The 23070-nt window shown below is 33.6% G+C and overlaps 2 protein-coding genes across 4 annotated transcripts in view; both read right to left on the bottom strand.

Annotated features, from left to right (window-relative positions):
- The window catches only part of LOC106666141 (SUN domain-containing protein 1-like), a 41751-nt gene extending 19632 nt beyond the window's left edge, over window positions 1-22119 (bottom strand). The window contains exons 1-2 of one of the 3 annotated variants that reach the window (XM_024229667.1): window positions 22042-22119; window positions 19233-19854 (exon numbers count right to left, since the gene is read on the bottom strand). In XM_024229667.1, the coding sequence (XP_024085435.1) occupies window positions 19233-19408 (176 nt within the window). In that variant the 5' untranslated portion in view covers window positions 19409-19854; window positions 22042-22119. Of the gene's footprint in view, window positions 1-7539; window positions 7566-7751; window positions 7833-19232; window positions 19855-22041 lie in introns of those variants that run through there. The other 2 variants (XM_024229668.1, XM_024229669.1) reach the window with 2 other exon arrangements.
- The window catches only part of LOC106666140 (inactive rhomboid protein 1), an 80021-nt gene continuing 78991 nt past the window's right edge, over window positions 22041-23070 (bottom strand). The window contains exon 23 of the mRNA XM_024229648.1: window positions 22041-22119. The gene's annotated coding sequence lies outside the window, so the exon portion shown is untranslated. The remainder of the gene's footprint in view (window positions 22120-23070) is intronic.

Raw genomic sequence — 23070 nt, 5'->3', positions numbered from 1 at the left:
TCCTATGACATCCTTTACCATTTTTGTCTTATCAACGAATCTATTTTTTTAAATAAAAGTATATAGTAATAATAATAATCAAATCGGAAATATAGATTCCGGTACATCGAACCAGGGGAAAGAAGTTTTACTACTCAGCATATACGGAAAAAGAGTGAAAAAAAATCAGTAAAATCTTTGAACAGTGACACCCGAGCTCTCACGAAAATATAGTAGTGCTATTTAGTTAGGGACAGTTTTGTTAATCATGTGACAAAGAATTTACTCAGGTAAAGCAGACATTAACATGATTTGATAGGATTTATTCCGTGAGGCAGTTCATCAAATTGTATCGAGAACCTCGTAATTTTTTGGTTAAATATGTGCATGACCACAATATTGTCAAATGTATCCTGAATCTGTGGAAACCATGTTAAGAGCCAATTGAAAATCAAATAGATTGCAGTTCCCTCATATTGCAATGGCCAACCAAAACTTCATAAAAATCGATGGTTGTACAAAAACACACACCTTTCTTCAATTGTCCAATCCATTAGCCGACTGCAATAGGCTCTAGGAACCGAAAACCTAAGAAACTAAAAGCTAAGCTTTTTTAAGTTTCCCAAAATGACTGTTCAGGGCAGAGGCCTCTGGAAATGGATCCTCATGGATTTATTATTTTACATAAAATACAAGAAATCACGTGTTAGTATTCAATGCGAGAACAACTTTAAATTAAGTGTTTACTTTTTATTGAGTGGAAAATGGGAGTAAATTCTACAAAATTAAGCTCTAGGGATAATTTGTGGCCATGATGATTGCTCTACATGGGATAAATGCCCTAAGTGGTCAGAGTAGCAACATGCATTATGCATTAAGCATACCAAGCATACAATTACCGTATAAGTGAACAACTACGGTTCAGATATAGTTAGGTTTAGATGTTTGTCAACAAACGTTATTACCTTATTTTCATTAATGAACAAATTATTCAATTACCTGGATACCACATATGAATAATATTAATATTACATAATAATATAACTTTAAAATTTTAACAATTCCTAGTTAAGGTGAATTATTTTGTTATTTTATGTAAAGTTTTATTTATAATTAAGAATATTTTGTGAGAGTTCCCATTACTGAGGATGGCGGGAAGCCTAACGCGCATGACAGACCAAAACAGCGAGAAGGGCATATCTGAAAACTAAGAAATATAGATAAACAACACGAAAAACCCAGCAACACACGTCACAATATATCATAGAGAAATACATATTATATAAATTAAAAAGGTAGACTTTTAAGGACGTCGATCACAATGGCATACTGGAGCAAATAATCAACCTAAAATTCTTCAAAGACGCCGATAGACAAAGGGTACGACGATACCATCTTTTCTCATTTCACGACGGACATATGGATGGGACCCGACTAAAAGGAAAACACACTGATGATGGCGAGATGCCGACAGACGAAAATATTTGACCACCTCAGACCTCAAGAGAAAATTACAGTATTTTAATTATATACGTGGATCTCAGACTATATAATTACATTATCGATTCTGCTAGTAACGTTTTATTTGACCGTCAATCAAACGATAAAAAGTTTTATAAACTTTTTGCACCGACTCCCTGGTCGTGCTGTAGACTCTAAAGGAAAGATTCTCGGTGGATCACCTCGCCGGTGGCTTTGTTCGAAAGATGCTGAGCTGGAGCGTTTCGGAGAACCAGTAGTTGCCTGGGTACCGGATACGTCGGGCTGGAGGGCAACGAACGTGAGACCCACCCTCCAGACCTTACTATCTCCTTCCGATCCGCTGATATTAAACGAGTAATAAAAAATATAGTAAAGAAAAGGTGACAGCGTCAGTATATCGGGGCCATCGATAAGTGGCCCCCTGAGAGTCTAAACCACAAAAGGATCATCCACTTCTATTTAGAATCGGCCATAAGCGGTGGATTACTTTTGGACCAAAGCCCCCGTATGTATCTCATTTAATTGAACGGCTCCATATAGAGAGTGAGTAGGAAAGAGAGCCACCCCAAATGAGAATTTGGCTCGAGGACGACAGCGAATTTTTGGGTTCCCTGGTTTTGTATATTTAGATGTTTTTATAGTGTATATTTCAAGAGTGTTTATATACAATGTTTAGCAACAGATATATTTTGTGTTAACTGTTTCGTGAGAATGACTTAATTAGCGTGAATGTACAGTAAAGTGAGTCGATGGCAGTACATCGACTACTCCGTCACCCTTCTTATGTAGATAGTATATAAATTAGAAAGAATTCGATTTAAGAATGAATATGTTTTGGTTAAAAAATGCACGCGTTGGGGCTAAACTGAGTTACCTTAAGGCTAACTCTAGAAGGCAGGACGGACAAGACCGATGTCTAATCCAGGACCTTCAAAATACCCTAGTATGTAGGTGATTTCCGCAGGAAGTCACAAGTTATGTATATATGTATTTATGTATGTACGCAGAGTTGAGCTGATATAAATCAATCAATACAATTGACTTTTAAATTTGAACGTGAATCAATACATCTTCGCATAATAAGTGTTCTTGGTTCCTTTTCAATAATGGATTCATGCTTGTATGGTTTTTATTATTCTGCAAGACGTAATCTACTGCAGAGGTAATAGATTTACAGTATTGTAAACAACCTCAGAATAGAACCTTTTCTTGGTACAAAGAGTAAAAATAGTTTTCAATTAATTAATTTTTAATTAAGGTTTTGGTTGAGATAAAACCAGAAAAGAACCACGAAACCTAATAGAAGTAAAAATTATTTGGAGATCGTGAGATGCGTTCTTGTATGATGTAGGTTTAGAAAAATATTTTCTTTATTGTGCCAACGTTTCGAATGAAGAACAACATGGGATTCTATGAACAGATTTCAGTTACACATGGAAACAAGCAGAGGATTCTGAAGGGCATCGCTACCATAGAAAAGAAACTAAACTAGCATCTAAAACTATCAGAGGACCTTTTTGTTAAAATACAGGCAAAACAAGGCACTGAAGATGATCTAAATAAAGATCGAAACGTTGGCCCAATAAAGAAAATGTTTTTCTAAACCTACAGCACACAAGACCGCATCTCACGATCCCCAAATTATCATTAATTAACGGTCACTAAATACTACACATTTCTACACGAGAAGAACGAAGAACATGGGATCTATGAAGACTTCAGTTACACATGGACAACAAGCAAAAAGGATTCTGAAGGACATCGCTACCACAGAAAAGAAACTAGCATCTAGAATCAGAGAATATTTTTGTTAAAATGCAGGCAGAGCTACGCCCTGAAGATGATCTAAATAAAGATCGAAACGTTGGCCCAATAAGGAAAATTTTTTTCTAAACCAGCAACACACAAGACCGCATCTCACGATCTCCAAATAATCATTAATTATTGGCCACTAACTACTACACAATACAAACAGTTTTAATGGTAAAAAAAATCGGAAATGATTTTATTTGTCCATGCTTATTTCATGTGCACCCAGGAGAATTTTTAAGTTAATGCCTAGTCGATGGAGGCTAACAAATATATCGAACAATGGTAAATAGGTCAAAACATCCGGAAATAGAGGTCGGCTCTAGGTGGCATGCCCTTTTGGCCCATTCTGTTCGAGTAAAGTTGTAAAATACGTGGTAAAACTCTCAAGCGTTTACGATGAACATAAAGAAGCTTGGCAAGCTAAAAAGCGAATTTGGTCCCGCCGTTGGAAAAAATTGTACCGCAAACCGCAAAACTGTTTGGGCAGTAATTACTGGCCTAAGGCCTTTCTCTCTATCCCAAAGGTCGAACGTGAGTTGGATATAAAATATTGGCCATTGTTGACGATGTCTGGGAAACTGTGAACAGGTTAATTCCAAACCTTGGCTTAAAAGAACATACTAATATTTTATTTCCTTACGAGTCTTGTTAAATAAGGGCAAAAATTTACATAAGTCAACTTATTTATTGGGTGTTCTCAAACTGAACCAAATAACTTATAACAACTTTCCCAACTTATAACGGGTTTGTATAAATATTTAAACTGCAAGTGCAATAATATTTTCAAAGAGGTTTATAACTGGACTCTTTAAGAGCTTGGATAAGCAATTATTCATATAAAGCTGCCCTGAAATGGCTATGGCATTGTGGCAATTCGAATATAATAGGATATCTAAAGAAGATAAGCTATAGTAAATAGAATTGTATTAATTCAAAGTTTCTTATAAATCAACACGACAACAATAGGCAGATTTATGGAAGATAGGCAAGTTTAAAGGAGAACGCGAAGAAAAACATTGTTCACTAAAACAACAATATTACAAAATGTAACATGGCTATAGATAGTGTAACAATAAGATAAAAATAGTTAAATTACAGTACATTTTTAAACAGAATAACTTTCAATACATTCATCAGCCAAAATTAAAAAAATATTAGATGTCTTGGCACACGCATTGAGGAAACACTGATCAAATAATAATACAAAAATAATAACAATGCTGACTTAATATGTGTGGTTTTTTAAACAGTTATAATTTCAAACAGGATTTCTATGTTATTGCACATTTTGCTTGCATGAGAGACATTCTCAACTTAAGGACTTATTAAATTTTATTTTTGAAATACGGCTTCTTCCTGAATTTTCACGCTAAATTGCTTCATTGATTCAATTTCATATAATTGAATTTATTCTGAAAATCGTAAACGAAGTTATATGAACACCCTACTTTAGGGTTAATTTTGGAACAGGACCATCTTCATACAATATTTTTATTGCGAGATTCCAGGGGAATCTTTCTACCTGAAAAGCTATTCCATGCCATTCTACCTTAAAAAAGATTACACTGTCAAAAAATACAAGATGAAGCAGTCAAGAAGACCTAAAGCATTCACCTGAGAAACGGCAAAATCTCCAAAACCTGGGAAAACATAACAATATCTTGCGTGCCAGAACACAACATGCAAACTAGCCAGAGGAGGTTATGCAAGACCCAAGGCTCAGAACCTACAATTGTGATAACAAAACCGAGCACAAACTCGCCCATTTTAGAATGAAGAAATGGACCAACTCCAGAGGCGACTGATATAGTTAACTCATAATTAAAGAACTCTCATGAAAAGTGGCAATGCTTCAGTTAAACAGGACTCAGAAGAGTAATACGGCTACCGGTCACTGGCATCTCATTTGTAAGTTATGCAATAATGAGGAATAAACTGCCACCACTCAATTAAATCATAACCTAGGGTACCCAGGGAATAAGAAGACCCAAGGAATTGCAGCAAAGCTAGTTAACGACCTTTTAAAAGAAAGATCGTATCAATTGAACTAAAGAACTAGGAAAAGCGCAAAATACCAAAAAGGCTGTAATGCTTGGGGAATACCAAACACCGATTCCTAGTTATCCTTCCTATCATCATCATAATGTCAAATTATCACACTACTGACACAAAAGTCGCCGCCGTAACATTCTAAATTAAAAAAAATGTGAATAATTTTTTTTATTGGTAAGCTTATTTGGCAAAATGTTGACCAATTTTGATTTGTTTTATATTGGCGTACAATTGAGATAATAAGGCTTTTCGTCATTTACACTCATTCAAACAAGGTTAGTTAACTTTTGCCTGTTTTAATATTGTAAATTAAAATATAAAAGAATTTCTGCTTTAGGGCTTTTTAAATTCATGCTTTTGCATATTTTGAATTTTTTTAGTTCATAAAAATTTATTCTAAAGTTATCATTTAGCTTAACGCAAGGAATGTTGTTTTACAAGTTCAATACTCTTTAAACTTGTTACCCGGTCAGATTATGTGTTTAAAATTGCCCTCTGTAATACAGGAGCAACAGAAAATATAGTTCACTTTGTAGGACTATGTCCAATATTACAAGAATTCAGAGTTAAATGGCTGGGAAAGATATATCTAACTCTTGCTGAGGTAATCGACTGGCTGAATGGTTACCATGGTTGGAACAATTTACATACATATAAATGCAACGCATGGGTTTAAAGGCCTTTTTTAATAGCAGAATTTAATTTTTACTTTAAATTATTATGAATATTATTATATATTTGTATTATGTTCACATTATTTTAAAGAAATGTTTTCTTTGTTGATATAACTCTCATGCAATCCAAAGAAGGTGCGAGTATACTAAATAGACGAATTTAATTGAAGTTTAAAGATTTGTTATAATGTGTAACTTCATTTATAGCAATGTGCATATAATTTCTATTATTCTTATATTATTTTAAAAGTTTTTTCTTCTTTTATGCTGTAATTCTTGTGAAACACAAAAGAGCAGCGTGAGTCAACTTGGATGACGGACTTTTAAAGCCCGTGCCTAAATACGTACCCACTGGGGTCGCATTGTCATGTAACTTTGAGGTTCTTTAGCGTGCGCACCTGGCCGATTAGGCCTTATCACACGTTTTAGATTTTCATGCTAGGAGCCACACACCTCCGCGCACGGAAAATCTGCTGCTTCCGTGAGGTTCGGTGTAGAAGTCCACATCATCCTGCAGTATGCTGCGACATGTCGACTTCTCCGCTTGCCGCTTTCGAGGGAGTGGGTTAACGTTGTGCACTTAACCACTTAACACCCAAAAAGTGGTCGACATGTATGAGCCAAGTCTCCCACGCACACCCTAGATAGAGACGACAGCTCCATCTCCCTGGGTGTAGAGACTCCGCTAGCGTTGATACCTCCGGATGCGCCCCGACCGAGGTTTCGATTTTAGAGGAATCTCTAACCACCCCTAGAGGAGACCACGCCTAAGGTAAAGTGAGCTCTGACGGCCACCACTGACAAGCACCCGCCCACGTCCACCATACCTCACGGATTCGAGGGACGCCGGCAGCGTAGTCATAGCTCCTCACTGGCTATACGCTCTCGGCAATCCGATCCATCCGACTCCCACGAGGTCGGGAGGTACTTCGGACGTCATGCTCAAGTACTACGGTCCACGGTCACGAATCAAACACAGCCTCTTCTCTAGGTACCCGCCAGGGGTCTCGCCACTGCAAGTCCTTACCCAAGCAGCTGGGCTTGAACCTGGAATGAAAATACGCTGCCCCGCAGTACAGATGGTTATGCACCCTCCCCCGTCCGTATATTTATATTCAAACTATGTATTTAGATAGGATCTGGTACCCTAACTCGCGTGTGCCTCTGCTACAGCACCCGCCGTTCGCGGCCAGCTTTCACGCCAGCAACTCCCTTAACGCATCTCGAGCGGCTAGGTAGGCGTCTCAGGATCCTCGGACGCTTTGCGCGCCAGGAAACACGAGCCAGCTTGTGCTTTAGAAAGTTCGTCACGTTCTCAAGGCTGCACCATTATTTTGTGCCTGGAAACCCCCCTTATAACCAAGGGTAGGGAAGGGTCTGCTGGAGTCTCCTAGAAGCACCCGCTCCAAACTTCCAGGATTTGGATTGAGAAAAAGGTATAAGTTCATGTCTAAATGTTAAAAATTTGTAAATATTATATTGGATGGGAAAAAATAATAAAACACTATTATTATTACTCTTTAAACTTAATATTACATACCGCCATGACATTTTCTTCTGATAGTAAACCAGAATTACAAGAAGAAAAGATCCTTGGACGACACTTGAACTTCTTACGAGCTCAAATATACAAAAAATACAATTAACTTGTTTGAAACTGTTGACATTTTCATTCTGCTAACTTTGTACCGATGAAGGCGAGCTGGACGTCTCAATAGAGTGGTCAAGTGGTGGAATTTAAAATGTACTCACAGTTTAGTAAATGGTAACGTCATATTCAACAAAGATTGGACGGAATACAATACGACACAGTGAATATGCCGGTTGAAAAGACACTTTTAGAACTGAGTTGAAACGGTTGTTAAGGGAAACAATGACACATCCGATTTACAAACCGTTCAATACCAAAAAACCTACAAGGCACAATCTCCGTCCAATTTTGGAAAAAGTTTTTTATTTATTTCAGGATTGTAGCTAATAAGTCGTATCGTGACGGATTAGTTCAACGCTTACCAAATTGCCTAATTAGTCAACATTTGATGTTTTAATCATGCCTACACAGTAAAAATGAATTAATGGTTAAATAATTGTTTGATAATTAAAATCCTTGACTACCGTCTCAATTATTTGTTGGCCAATCAACAATTAATCAATGGAATAAGGCAGGAAAATATTCAATACAATTAAACCCAATCATTCTTTTAAGTATATTTTTCTTAGAAGAAAAGTTTCATGTAGGATTTTTCTTTCTTTCAAAATGTGTAATATTTCGTAAAAACCGTCCGGAACTAATATACAACTAATCAATAAATTATTAAAGATTAAATAAGAAATGAAAATCTATTCATATTTAAAAAAATATTACTTTTACGTTTTTTTCCCTCCCATTTGGAGTAGTAGGGATTTCTCAATTTAGCACTTAAAATTTTGTCTATTGTGTCCCATCCCTGCCAATGGATTTCCTATAAGATTTTAGTCTATTTAATGAACTAATGCATTTTTCTTAAGAGTAAGGTATATATAAATTGCACAAGAATGATTTTCCTAGTTACAATAGCCATGGTTTAGACATAATCAGCATGATCATCTGATAGTCCTTTTTTGAAAGTGGTATTTTACTGTATCATGACAGTTTGCATTTTTAATCCCTTCCCCCTATTGGGTTGTTTGTACGAATTGTATTTTTGCTTTTCTCATGCCCTGGTTGGTTTACGCTCCCAATAATTGTTGTTAGTATTTATCACAGTTGCTTTGTTATCCGGCTATAGTTTATGCCATAATCTGGATTTGGGTCTATGTGCTTGCTCTTAAAGTTAAGCTATTTGAAAATTCCATTTTTTTAGGGTATTTAGGCAGTTTCAGACTAGTTTTGAGATGAAAATTTGATTAATTACTTTGTAGTATTACTTTTCATTGATAGTATTTTTAAAACTACTTAGTAGTTGCTTTGATAGAACAGTTTGAGATGAACATTTGATTAATTACTTTGTAGTACTAGTTTTTCATAGATGATGTTTTTAAAACTAATAATTAGTTGCTTGGATAAAACAGTTTGTGATCAAAATTTGATAAATTACTTTGAAGTATTAGTTTTTCATTGAAGGTGTTTTTAAAACTATTAAGTAGTTGCTTTGACGGAACAAAGTTTGAGATGAACCTTTGATTAATTACTTTGTAGTATTTGTTTTTCATTGAAGGTGTTTTTAAAACTAATAGCTAGTTGCTTTGGTAGAACAATTTGAAATAAAAATCTGATTGATTACTTTGGAGTATTCATTTTTCATTGATGATGTTTTTAAAACTAATTACCAGTTGCTTTGAGTCTTTGTCTATAGATGTAAACAAATAGAATGTGAAAGCTTGGCAACTTCCAGTTGTTAGGCAGATTTTAAAGAATTAGGTTGTTTAAAATATAAAAACTTTTGTCATCTGGCAACGCCTAAATATAAAATTAACCCTATAATTTTTTAATTATAAATCAGGGATAAGGGGAATTTGAAAGAAATAAAACACTCACTACCTTCCTCAAACTTTCGAGGAAGATAATCAACAGTACTTTGAAATTAATTTAAATTAATTATTTACATGGTTAAAAAATAAGAATAGTACTGAAACGTATTGTTTTAACATCCAATCAAAATCGGAATTGTCAATATCAACGAATCGTACATTTCAGCAGATGTTCATATTTGATAACCTTGTGGGTTATTAACAATAGTTTAAATTAGTTAAAAATCCCGTTAAAAGGAAGCTCAAAAGCTTGATGAAGGAACAGCGTTTCAAAATGCCCTTATCCCTGAGTTTTTAATACAAAATGATAATATTAAAGGGTCATACCAATTATATCGAGATAATTTCAGTGTAATTTTGGGTCAGATTATTCACCTTGATAATATAAATTTTATACACAAAATAGAAATCGACAGACCTTATTTTTTCCCTTACTGTTAATCATAAGTGTTCTTAGATTGATTTTAAATATACAAAATACATAATGAATGGACAGTAATGTTTAAATGAATAACAAAGATTTACGCCCGTGAATTTCGTAGCGCCCGCATTTCAGACCTCGTCCTTAGAAACCGTCCTTCGCCGTTCTGCAGGACCGTGAGCCTTAAAGGACCGAATTCGAGACAAGGTTAATTTACTACTAAACAACTAAAAACTAAAACTCTTCGAATCGAATTGTAATAATTTTTAGACGAATTAATTTTTTTTTAAAGGTCGAACGAAAATCTCCATACAAAAAATCCACTATAGTATATGTTGTAGAAAAAACCGGAATATCTTGAGGGAATGAAGGGAAATTGGTACTTACATCCATAACTAACAAGGATCGGCTTTTAATGAAACTTCTTTTGGCATTAGGTCGAAAAATATAGTACAGGATGATTGACTACTCGAACGACAAAGTTCCTCAGGAGCACTCACCGCAAACTCCGATTCTCAACCATTTCGCAGATATTCGACATTGTATTTTGGGGGGAAATAAAAAAAGCATTGAAAAGAGCGTTAAATTTCCTTTAAGGTGGCAAGTACTATTACTCACAATTTATGTTTTGGTAATAAAAACACTAAATCTTCAAAAGCTGCTAAATTTAACATTTTTCAAACAACTAAATTTGCAACCGGAAATATTCGCGGTAAAGTAATTTTCAAATTCAAATTTCATAAAATTTCTTGGTTTAATAAGCTGACTTTTTTATTTAATTATATCGAACCAAAATGTAAAAATTTTATATTAAATGAGAAAAAAAGTGGTAGCATCGTGAAAATGGGGGGGGGATTTAATAATTCAACTTTTTGTCCTGGGCAAAATTTATTTTCAACTCTAGCTTAATACAAAAGCACAAAAAGAAAGAAAAAACTTCCAAAGCAGAATAATAAAATCTCTACATTACACAAAGAAAAAAGATAGAAGTTGTAAAACCCAACTTTAACTTAACAAAAAAGCACACACAAAAAAAGAGAAACAATAATCATAGTGAACAACAAAGCAGAAAACTGCGTTAGATTTTAATTTTTTTATTAGGTTAAAGTTAAGGTTTTACAACGTCTGTATTATTGTTCTGTTTGTTTTGTCTGTGTTTAGTGTACATATTTTGTCCAATTTTTCTGCTTTGGTTGTTTTCTATGTTTATTGTCCCTTCCTTTATATATTTTGTTTCATTTTTTCTTTCTATTTTGAGAACTTTTTTGAGAAATAAACAATAGACTTTTTTGACTGGAATTTCCTGGAGGCAAATATTTAGTCTAAGATTTCTGATGTTCTATCCCATCTATAATCTGATGAATCTACATCTATTCTATCTATCTACATCTATAATCTTTTGTCATTATATGTGAGAAAAATAAGGTGATATGAATAAAACACCTCAAACGTTTTATTTTTAATCTCCGGTTTTAATTTATTTACGGTGGCGGCATTTGTCTCATTTCGTGTCGTTTACATGATTACAAGATTGGTGGTCGTTTTAAACTTATCGCAATTTTTGTGTCTTTCGGAAAAAATCTAATGCATTAAAGCAAGCGAAAAATATTAGATACAATTTTTTTTTTTTTTTTTCAAAAAATTTGTAATCCGGGTTTTTTTCGATCAAACAAATGAATATCAACTTCGTTTTTTCGTACAAAATCTTTTAGCCTACTTTGCTATTTCATAGTGACCGATGTATCGAAATACCTCTATCCTGGAAATCAATGAAAGCTATTTACTCGTCGTACTGTATTAATTGAAGTAATTATTTTAATTAATATTTTGTCAATTATGACAACGATATCATAAATTCATCGTAAATATAATATATTTATTGTCTGTACTTCAGTTTGGAGAAAAAAATCCATTATTGTAACTAACAACTGGTCGTTCTCCAGTAGAGGGGCTCCTGAGTTAATTACTCCGGAAGGAGGGTCCAGGGATCGATTACTTTCCTTTTTTTTCGTGGCATAAGGGATAAAAAAGATAGTTGTAAAACTAATCCTCGGGGAGACCTAGTACAGTCATATTTAATTTTTTTTATTCCCAAACAGAAAGTTAGAAAATCATACGGCATATATTGCACGTGGCGTACAAATTGCATATTGCGTGCAACTGCTGTTTTTTGTGTCGAACTTGGTAAATCTGGTCGATATGAATTCACATACAATTATCACGCTATATTCGAAAGTTTCGACTTTGAAACATCTGGATGTCGGATGTGATCTGATAAACGTTGCCATCCGTAAAAGCATGATGATGCTATGAGCTAATTCTTAAAAAATGTATGATTTTTTGCACATGTTTTAGGCTGTGTTTACCATCGAATATATTCATCGCATATAACTCAAATATTTAAAAATATTCTAAAGTCTACTACTACCTTGAATAAATTTAATCATATTAACATTTTCAGTGAAATACCCCCAGGAGTAATCTACTAAATTAGATGAGTTTTTACTACAAACCCCATGCCCCCCCACGACAAATTGAACTGTCTTATCTCTTCAAATTGCTTTTTGTACATATTGCAGATCTTTACATATTCCAGGGGCTGAGAGAACAAAAATTTTGACCCAATTCTCTAGATTGATGAGAAAATTAGATATGTTTTGATAACATTCTACAAGCTACATTAGATATCATTCTCTAAAATGAGCGTACTTAGTTAATATTGGTTTTCTATCAAAAAGTAATAACATACACTCTTATACATACTATTTTAAGATTTGTAGACAAAATGAGAATAAAAAGTTCACATTCTATATAAAGCATAGACAATTTTATTTTATCAAACTACTTCCACTTGCATGTACAATACAATTCTTGTTTTATATTTTTATTTGGCGTATATTATGTGTTATGAAATAAGGTAACTATATGTTTGCAGGTTACACGACGTTAAGAATTTTACGATATTCCTTCCGCAATGTTATGTTTTTTGGCTTAAAAGTGTGAAAAATATTTACAGTCAAGGCAGTCTTCTTAATTTTAACTTGTCAGTTTTTGACTGTTTACTGCAAGTTAATACACATAAAGAAAAAACACCGGATGCTTGTAATTATTTATTTTTTATTAATTTAGACTATTAAAAGAATTCTACTAGTTCTAGTTATTAAAGATTAATAGTTGACTTAAAACATAAACACTGCATTTAGAATTTGTTGTTTCCCTTTTACACTTTTTCTATTAAAAAAATAAAATAAAGAAAGAAAATCAGTTCTATTTTATTCTTCCCAGAGCCAACTAGTCGAGTGAGTTAATTGTTTTTTAAAAATGCTTTCACTGATGAAACAATGAATTCGAGTAAAAAATATATTTATTGTAAGATAGTTACTTATAATCTTAGTCTACCTACCCTCGCTGATTTATGTCAGTACAGACGCGTTTCGGTTGTTCTTCGCCATAAAAATCAGCGAGGAGAGGCAGACCAGGATGATAGCTAACTATCAAACAATAGGTTTATCACCCCTCAGAACAATGGAGGAAAGCTCACAAAAATCAATTATTAATTTTTATTAAAAGCATGGTTAAAAGCCGACAAGATCTCGCCAGGGCTTGACCAACGAATTAGCTTCCGTTACAAAAGCCCTGGGTATGCCATCCACGATGATCTAGCGGTTTAGAGTCACGGAAGTCTTTATCGAAGAGAAGTTGTGGTCGACCGCGATGTACGAAGACTAGAGACGATCGTTTTACTGCTCTTACCGCACTTCGCAACCTTGATTTAAGGGCTTCCTTGATAGGTAGTCAACTCCAAACGGTCCGTAATGTACGGGTGAGCTCTAAAACAGCCATCGGAGGTTTCGTGAGAATAGTCTAATCTCTAGACTTCCCGAATCAGGTTCTCTATTACTAGAGATGAATCGAGTGAAGACTATTCGCAAATCAGCAACTCGCTTGGGCACTTGAACAATGGGGGTGTTTCTCTTGACGAATGCCGGTGTGGTTTGTGACCATGACATGCCCGGGACCATGTGTGGAGAACACTTTGCTTCATGTGCCATGCGTCAAAGCCTTTTCAAATACAGTTATGTTATGTGGGTGGAATAAACACCATGCCCGTACTGATCTTCATCATCTTTGACTGTACTAAGATACATTGAGTATGTTCTTCAGGAAGCTGTGATCCCAATCGCTCCTTTTATTGGGTACAACTTTAATATCATTATTCTCGACCGCATACAGTTCGAGTTGTCACCCCTTGCTTGGAGATTGAAGGGATGACCACAGTGAATCAGCCTGAATGTTCTCCTGACGTGAATCGCATAGAACACATGGTACATGACAAAGAGCCGGGTTAGACATTTTTCAACTGTCTCCAACAAGCGTTGAACAGCTTCAAACCACTCTTGATGAAAAATGGGTTTCTGTTTCACAAGAAGAAATCCGATCGCTTATTTATTCGATGCCTAGGATACTTAAGGCCCTCTGCGAGGTCAAAGGATGTAATACACGTAATTTTCAAAACTAGGTAATAAATTGTTAGTTAATCTATCACTAAAAGATTTTCCGGTTTTTGGTGAATTTTCTTTTAAAACAACATAATTAAATAATTTTTATTAAAAATCATAAATTTTTAATTTAATTTTGTTTAACACTTAATGTATGTTGTGTGGTGGTCAGTGACCGTTAATCGATAATTATATTGACTGACACCTCAACACGACACGCAAGAATGGCACAATTACACAGAAGACAAACACTTTGAGCCCTGAAGATGATCTCAATAAAGATCGAAACGTTGGCATGATAAAGAAAATGTTTTTCTGAAACCTACCTCACACCAGACCACATCTCACGATTTCTGAATAATTAGTATGGTGTAATCAATATAACGATAAAAATACATGTACACTGTTTGAAATAAACAACAAAATACGAGTGTCCGGTTTTTTTGTCTTTGAATGTATTTACTTTTTTAATTGGACAAAAGCGCTTCAAACAACCACGAATTGACAACTAAATCTTTTGCACATTTATGAAAAATTATATAATAATGCGCCATCAAGGATTCCTTTGTACATAATTGTATATTTTTAGGTAACTGTTAATTTAAGTAATAGAATACTTCTGTGAGTAGGACTATCTTTTCCAAAAAATCAATTTCCATACTCGCCCACCCCAAATTATTTCAGTAATTGTGTAATATAAAGGCCCAAAAATGATAATATATTTTTCGAGTTAGTTAATAAAAAAAAGACATAAGAGCTGATAATTATTCCTCGATGACAACAATAAATATATTTAAAAGCTAGAGAAAAGTTTGAGAACCTTTACTGGAACTGACATATCAAACCAGCAAAGATAGACAGACCAGGATGACAGGATAAGATCCAACTATAAATAATTATTTATAAATAATTATTATCATAAAGTACATTATTTTATTGAGTTACAGGTTCAAATCAAACGAAATGAACTTGAATTTTTGCCCGTTAAAACAAGAACAATACTCAAACCTTTTTAGAAACTTGTTAGTCTAAAAATTTGGTATTACTGGCAGACTGTCCGAATCATTTATCTCATCACCTTGAAAGATTGTTTAATTGTTTAACTAAACACAGCTTTATAAACAGGAGTTCATAATTGAATTTTTACACACAAAGCGAAAAAAAAATTGTTTTTGTAAACTCGGTATGACGAAATGCCGAAGCGCGACAACCCAGCGAGGATAGACAGACCAAAATGTTCGGCAGCATCCAATTTTTTCTCAGTTCGTCCAAAAACTGAAAATACTGTGCAAATATCTTGAAATAAAATTACCCTTTATTGTGCTGTTTTTTGGCCTAGATTAACTTAGTAATGTCAAAACGAATTCAACAATCAATTCAATAAATTTTTATTCATAAACTACGTAAATATGTACTGCAATAACACAAATAATTTAAATAAAAATTACCATTAAACTTCGTAAATATATATTGCAATAACACAAATAAATTAAATAAAAATTACCATTTAACTTCGTAAATATACACTGCAATAACACAAATAAATTAAAGAAAAAATACCATTAAAATTAAATAATAATTATATTTCTTTGGATTAGTGTTGTTTTAGACTTCTAAAAAAAACCCTAACAAATCCCTTCCTGAATATATAGTACTCTTATCAGAACTAACAAAATTAATGTAAATTTTTTATATAAATTCATCCGAATCTTCATGTAACCTTAAATAATCATGCATTATAAATATACGACATTTCATGTTTTTTACACTTTTAAATCCATCTTTAAACCCAAGTACTATACGTAATATCAAAAAAAGTCGTCTTATCAACTGGCTACATCGGAATGAAACGTTGCCTTAATAAGAATGAAAAACCAAGTGGATCTGTGCATATTTTATCCAAACAACAGCGTGAAGTCATTAAATGGAAAATAACTGATACTAGCTATAACAATACAGTTAAGGTAAATAATAAGACAAAAATTATCTTCTGAGATTATAAATCCGCCCAAAAACGTAAATCACTGCAGGTATTTCTCGAGACCCTTGCTAATCACCTTAAAATTGCATTAACCAAAACGAAAATATAAATGTAAACCATCACTTATTTAATTTTTATTTTATTTATTTTATTCTTTTCTTTTTATTTTATTCATTCGACAACCTGACATAAATATACCCAAACTGATCTCCGGATATGCCATAATCCTTTTTTTATATGTTGCTTAGCGAAAAACTAAAAAAAAAAAGGAATGTTGATAAATTCCTCTCCTGGTAAAATCTGAATATAAAAACGTTACCCTTATCAGATCTATAAAAAATTAATTTAAAGCTTTTGATTTGTTAGTACTAAGCGTGAAGCTTTCACCTCTCAAAATTTTTCAAGTCATGAAACTTAAAGAGATTCGAACAATAACTCATTCAAAAGTTAACGATTATATAAGTTACTATAAATGTACTTAACAATTTCCGATACAACGAATGATCAAGGCTCTAACAGAACCACATGAACCATAACAATACGGTATCTACTCAATTGTGCAATAATATGACATGTACTGAAGGGTTTATGAGGCCATTTAGAAAGAAAACATTTCCTTTGTCGAGCTTTCGATGGATATATCATTTCATTTCTTGGAGATTAATACGGTATAAAGTATTGTAAAGTTGTGATTTAACCCCTCAAATATATATCAAATAATTGATATTCCATACAAACAGAACATGTTATTTATTCAATTAGTGCAATAATGTGAATTGCACTCGTGCTCATGAGGCCATGATCACTAAGGATGCAATTAGAACGAAAACATTTACTTAGTCGAGCTTTCGATGGATATCCAGTTATTTTTTTATTAAATTCACTATTTTTCGTGGTCCGGTTGACCAGTTAATAACATTCAATTAATTAAGGTTTTATGTTAAGATAAAAAAGTCAGTGTCACGAGCGGGATTCGAACCCACGACATTCGGCTTGATACGCCGCTTGAGCTATCGTTTAGCTTTTGAATTTGCCCTCCTTTTTGCCATTTTTCGGGGAAGTTAGTGCCCGAGGGGATCGAGGTCACGATAGCTCAAGTGGTAGAGCAGCGGCATATCAAGCCGAAGGTCGTGGGTTCGAATCCCGCTCGTGACACTGACTTTTTTATCTCAACTTAAAACCTTAATTAATTGAATGTTATTTTTTATTTATTTGTTACTTTCTTATAAAGCATTGTAAAGTTGTAGTCATCCTTTAAAAGTCGAAATTTAATATAAACAGTACATGGTATATACTTAATAGAGTCTCTAGTGTTTATAAGGCCCATGATCATTAATGAGGCCAATTAAAAACATTTTTTCTTTTGATGGATATATATCCAGCCATTTCTTTGAGATTAATTATGTTTAAAGTGTTGTAAAGGGATGGTTAGGGATGATTATTTATTCAATTAGTGCAATAATGTGAATTGCACTCAAGTGCTCATGAGGCCATGATCACTGAAGATGGAATTGGGACGAAAACATTTCCTTAGTCGAGCTTACGATGGATATCCAGTCTTTTTTTAAGATTACTTCGCTATAAAGCATTGTAAAGTTATAATCATCCTTCAACATTCAAAATTTTATGGAAACAAAACATGGTATCTACTTAATAGTGTAATAATGTGACATGTTCTCTAGTGTTTATGAGGCCCATTATCATTAATGAGGCCTATTAGAAAGATTTTTTCTTTTGATGGATATATCCAGTCATTTTGAGATTAATTATGTTTAAAGGATTGTAAAGTTGTGTCTTATCTCTCAAAAATTGATATTCCATAGAAACAGAACATGTTATTTATCCAATTAATGAAATAATGTGAATTGCGCTCAAGTGCTCATGAGGCCATGATCACTGAGGATGCAATTAGGAAGAAAAGACGAAAACATTTCCTTAGTCGAGCTTTCGATGGATATCCAGTCTTTTTTTAAAGATTACTTCGCTATAAAGCATTGTAAAGTTATAGTCATCCTTCAAAACTCGAAATTTTATAGAAACAGAACATGATATCTACTAATAGTGTAATAATGTGACATGTTATCTAGTGTGTATGAGGCCCATGATCATTGATGAGGCCAATTAGAAAGACTTTTTTTTATGGATATATCCAGTCATTTTGAGATTAATTATGTTTAAAGTATTGTAAAGTTGTGTCTTATCTCACAAAACTTGATATTCCATAGAAACAGAACATGTTATTTCTTCAATTAATGAAATATTGTGAATTTCACTCAAGTGTTCATGAGGTCATGATCATTATTGATACGAATAGAAAGAAAGTATTTCCTTCGTCGAGCTTTTGATGGATATATCCAGTAATTTCTTTGAGATTAATTCTGTTTAAAGTTTTGTAAAATTGTGTTTTACCCCTCAAATATTGTTATTCGATAGAACCAGAACATGGTATCTATATAATAGCAACAGCGTGACATGTTCAAGTGTGATGATGATATTTAGGTGATTACTGCGAGTTGGTACGTATAATCAAATTTGATAAGCGTATTTTTTGACCTAATATCGTGGAGTAAGCATGACCAATGATGAAAGTGTTAGGTAAAGTGTTAAGCAATGATTTTACGCGAGCAGGCTTAAGGCCTGGAATGGCCTATCGCCTAGCAACGGTACAAACATAAGTTTTGGCATCGCTTCAAACTTAAAAACGAGAACTTGTGTATGCAACATCTCGATGTTGTGTAATATTAAAGATTGTGCCAAGGAGCCTAGAGTCTCGAAAATAAACCTTTTACATCCAAAAAATAAAATTTGAGCTTGGCACTCACCTCAGCCTCACATAATCCGGGTACGTGATCAGACTGCCGAGCTTTTCGGCCGAGGGGTTCCGCGACGATTTACTCCTGAAGGTGGTCTCGGACGTGTGCTTTTCCTCGGTCGACCACTTTCCTCCGCTCGTCGCTCCGACTTCCTCGTCGGCCGTGCGGAGTCTTGTTACGCGCATTTTGTTCTTTTTCAAAGGACGTTCCTGTACCTCGTCATCCTTCGTCCTCCGGTTGCGTTGTTTATTCGGGCCGAGCCCCACGCGAAGTTCGCACTCTTGGCCCAGATTTGAGTAACCTTCGGCTCTTTCGCCCTCAGGCGGTTCGGCAGAGGGAAATCGGATGAAATGACACGGTTGAGAGAAGAGTGAACAGCCGCACTTTTTCCGACTTCTAAAGTGTTGACACAGTGTGAGTCAAACTTTTCGAATTGGGGCGAAAAAATAAACTCGGCTTCCCAATGTCAACAACAGTATCTAAAAGCGCACTATACTACACTAAACTTTTCTAAAAACGCCACTGGCTATCGATGCCGCTCATAAACACTTTAAACTACTCGATTAGTTATATCGATATATTTTGATAATCGAATTACTACCATCTTTCAAAATATCTATCTTGGAATCCCCTAATACAAAAGTAAAAAAATAATAAATAAAATAAATTTGAAATTTTAGGACAAAAATCCGTAAAAAGATCAAATTATACAATATGTGCGTTTTTTAGTGACTGGTCGATCAATAATTAGTTGAAACAGTGCGGAGTGGTCAGGAATAAAGTATTTTACAAAAATACTTTTATCATGTTTTTACCGACATTTCTCCTTTATTTTGGTCATCTTTAGGGCCTGGAGGAATTACAAAACATAAGTTGACCTGAATGTTATTTTTTCCCATCAACATAGGTTTTTTAATTCACCCAGTTCCTGAAGACGACCAGAATAAAGGTTGAAATGACGGAAAAAGAATGAAAGAGCATTCTAATAGGTAATATGATTGAGTTACATCTTCCAAAATATCTATCTTGACATCCCCAAATAAAAAATTAATGAAAAAAAGTAAAATTGACATTTAACAACAAAAATCCAATCTTTCAAAATATCTATCTTGACATCCCCTAAGACAAAATTAAATAAAATAAAATAAAATTGAAATTTTACGACAAATATCAGTAAAAAGTTCAAATTATACAAAAATAACATATATGTCTATTATTTAGCGAGAAGTTGTTCAATAATTAGTTATAGTAGTGAGGAGTGAAGTATTTAAAAAAACACTTTTTTTCTTTTTGCCTACATTTTTGACCTTTATTCAGTTCATTTTCAGGGCCTGTATGAATTAGAAAACATTTGTTGATCTGATGGATATTTTTTATAATCAACATATGTTTTGCAATTCACCCAGGTCCTAAAAATGAAAAAAAAAAAAAAAAAAAAGAGCACTCTAACAGGTGAGATAACCAAGTTACTTCTTTCAAGATATCTATTTTGAAATCCCCAAATAAAAAATTAACTAACAAAAAAAATTAAAATAAATTTGAAATGTTGCAACAAAAATCAGTAAAAAGATCAAATTATACAATCTGTGTGTTATTTACAGGCTGGTTGTTCAATAATTAGTTGAAGTTGTGAGGATCAGTCTGGAATGAAGTATTTTAGAAAAACAACTTTTTTTGTCGTTTCAACCTTTATTCTGGTCATCTTTAGGGCCTGGGTGAATTAAACAATATAAGGTGATCTGAATGATATTTTTTCCAATCAACATATGTTTTGAATTCACCCAGCCCCTGAAAATGATCCGAATAAAGGGCAAAACGACAGCAAAAAAATGAAGAAGAGCATTCTAATAGGTAAGATAATTGAGATACAACATCTTTCAAAATATCTATCTTCAAATATTTAAATACAAAATTAAAAAAATAAATAAATAAAACTAAATTTGAAATTTTGCAACAAATTTCAGTAAATTGTCAAATTGTTGTTATTATTCAATAATAACATGTATGTCTATTATTTAGCGAGCGGTTGCTCAATAATTAGTTGTAGAAATAAGGAGTGAATGAAGTATTTTAGAAAAACACTTGTTTTTTAAATTTTTTGCCCACATTTTTGACCTTTATTCAGGTCATTTTTTGAGCCTGAGTGAATACAAAACATATGTTTATTGGAAAAAATATCAATCAGATCAATTAGAAAAAACGTCAATAGCAGTTTCAACTGATAAGACTTTTTATTTTATTTTTTTAGACAGTCTATAATAAAATACCTCCCTAAATTAACAACATTAATAATAAAAATGGTTTGACAAATAAAGGAAACAGGGTTGCTATTAATAATAGTGGTTATAATTGAGTGAATAAATCAATTTGATGACTATGTGGATTACTAGAAATGGTGGAGAAAGTATGTAGTTTCCCTTTTTGTAAATGATGCTTCTACTCACAGATTTGTTATTTACACGTGTGCATTCCAACGTCGAAAGGGATAGTTCTACTCACAAACTGTGTTTGGCAGTTATCTAGATTGCAAGGATTTAAATGCCCATAGATGGTATCAAACCACTTCACAATACAAGATTTTGTATTAAAAAAGGAAACAGGGATGCTCTTACCGTCTATTTATCAAGGTTTATTATTGTAGTTAATTTTATATTATTGTTCTGTATCATCAATTTGGTCATAGATGTATTTTGTGCTGTTATGCTAGCATTTTCTCCATGTGCTGAAATTTATCGCACAAGTTTCTGTTTCAATAATAAAATAGCTTCCTTTCCATAATAAGAACAAATAAAAAATTGCTTATGATCTCCAAACTTACATATCTGTTTCTTTTGGTCTCGCATAATCTGATGATGGCATATCACTGAATCAGGTCTCCTACCACCAACCGCCAACACTGTACCAAACAATAAAATAATTAGCGTTTTGGTTTCCCAATCGATAAATTATTTATGGTCCACAAAAAAACTACATGTCGAGAGTCTGACATGTTAACCACTTGGCTACAACAGTCGCGGTCCCAGAGAATAATTGTGTTGCATGTATTAACAAATTATTAATGACCCTATTCCGATTTTTGGAGGATACAGTTTTTTTATTGTAGTTAATTTTATCATTGTTCTTTAACAATAAGTTTGGTAATAGATATATCTTGTGTTAACTGTTTTGCAAGATTGTATTTATTAGCACGAAAGAACAACAAGTGGTTAGGGCCTCTCTACGGTTCTTGATTCGATTCCCAACATATCCCATGTAATAGATAATAATATGGGAAAAATATTCTAAAGAGGTTTGACCCCTCATTCAGTGACACCCAATAAATATTTGGACATTAAGCCATATTATATGACAGGAATTAATTACTTTTGAGTTAATTTATTAGCATGAATGTTAGTGCATGAAGGCCAATGGCAGAATTTATGCAAAATTAGATTAGTTGTTAAGTATGTGGGGGTAGTAAAGTAATATCGAGTACTTAATCGTGAATGGCATTATAAGTTTATAAGTATATATAAGTTTAAGTTTTTAACCTAATCACATTCTTTCCTATTTACATACCATTCACTCAAGTAGGTTAATTAAGAACTCGAGTGGACTGGATCATCCGACAAACTTTTACAAATCAAGAACACAACTGAACGATGACCTTCTGAGAGTCTGACACAAAAGGAAGGGATTGTGCTAACCCAATTGAGGATGGGCCATACCCATCTAACACATAGACACCTGCTTTTGGGTCAAAACATGTAGTATTCTATTTTTAGAGAAAGGTTGCACAGCGAGTCACACTTGATTGAAGAGTGCCATGCCTTGGCCCCTTACAGGAAGCGAGTAGGCAACCCTTTAA

Source organism: Cimex lectularius, unplaced genomic scaffold (assembly GCF_000648675.2).
Source record: "Cimex lectularius strain Harlan isolate CLEC.00 unplaced genomic scaffold, Clec_2.1 scaffold5, whole genome shotgun sequence".
Taxonomy (NCBI): domain Eukaryota; kingdom Metazoa; phylum Arthropoda; class Insecta; order Hemiptera; family Cimicidae; genus Cimex; species Cimex lectularius.
This window is presented reverse-complemented; position numbering and strand designations above follow the sequence as displayed.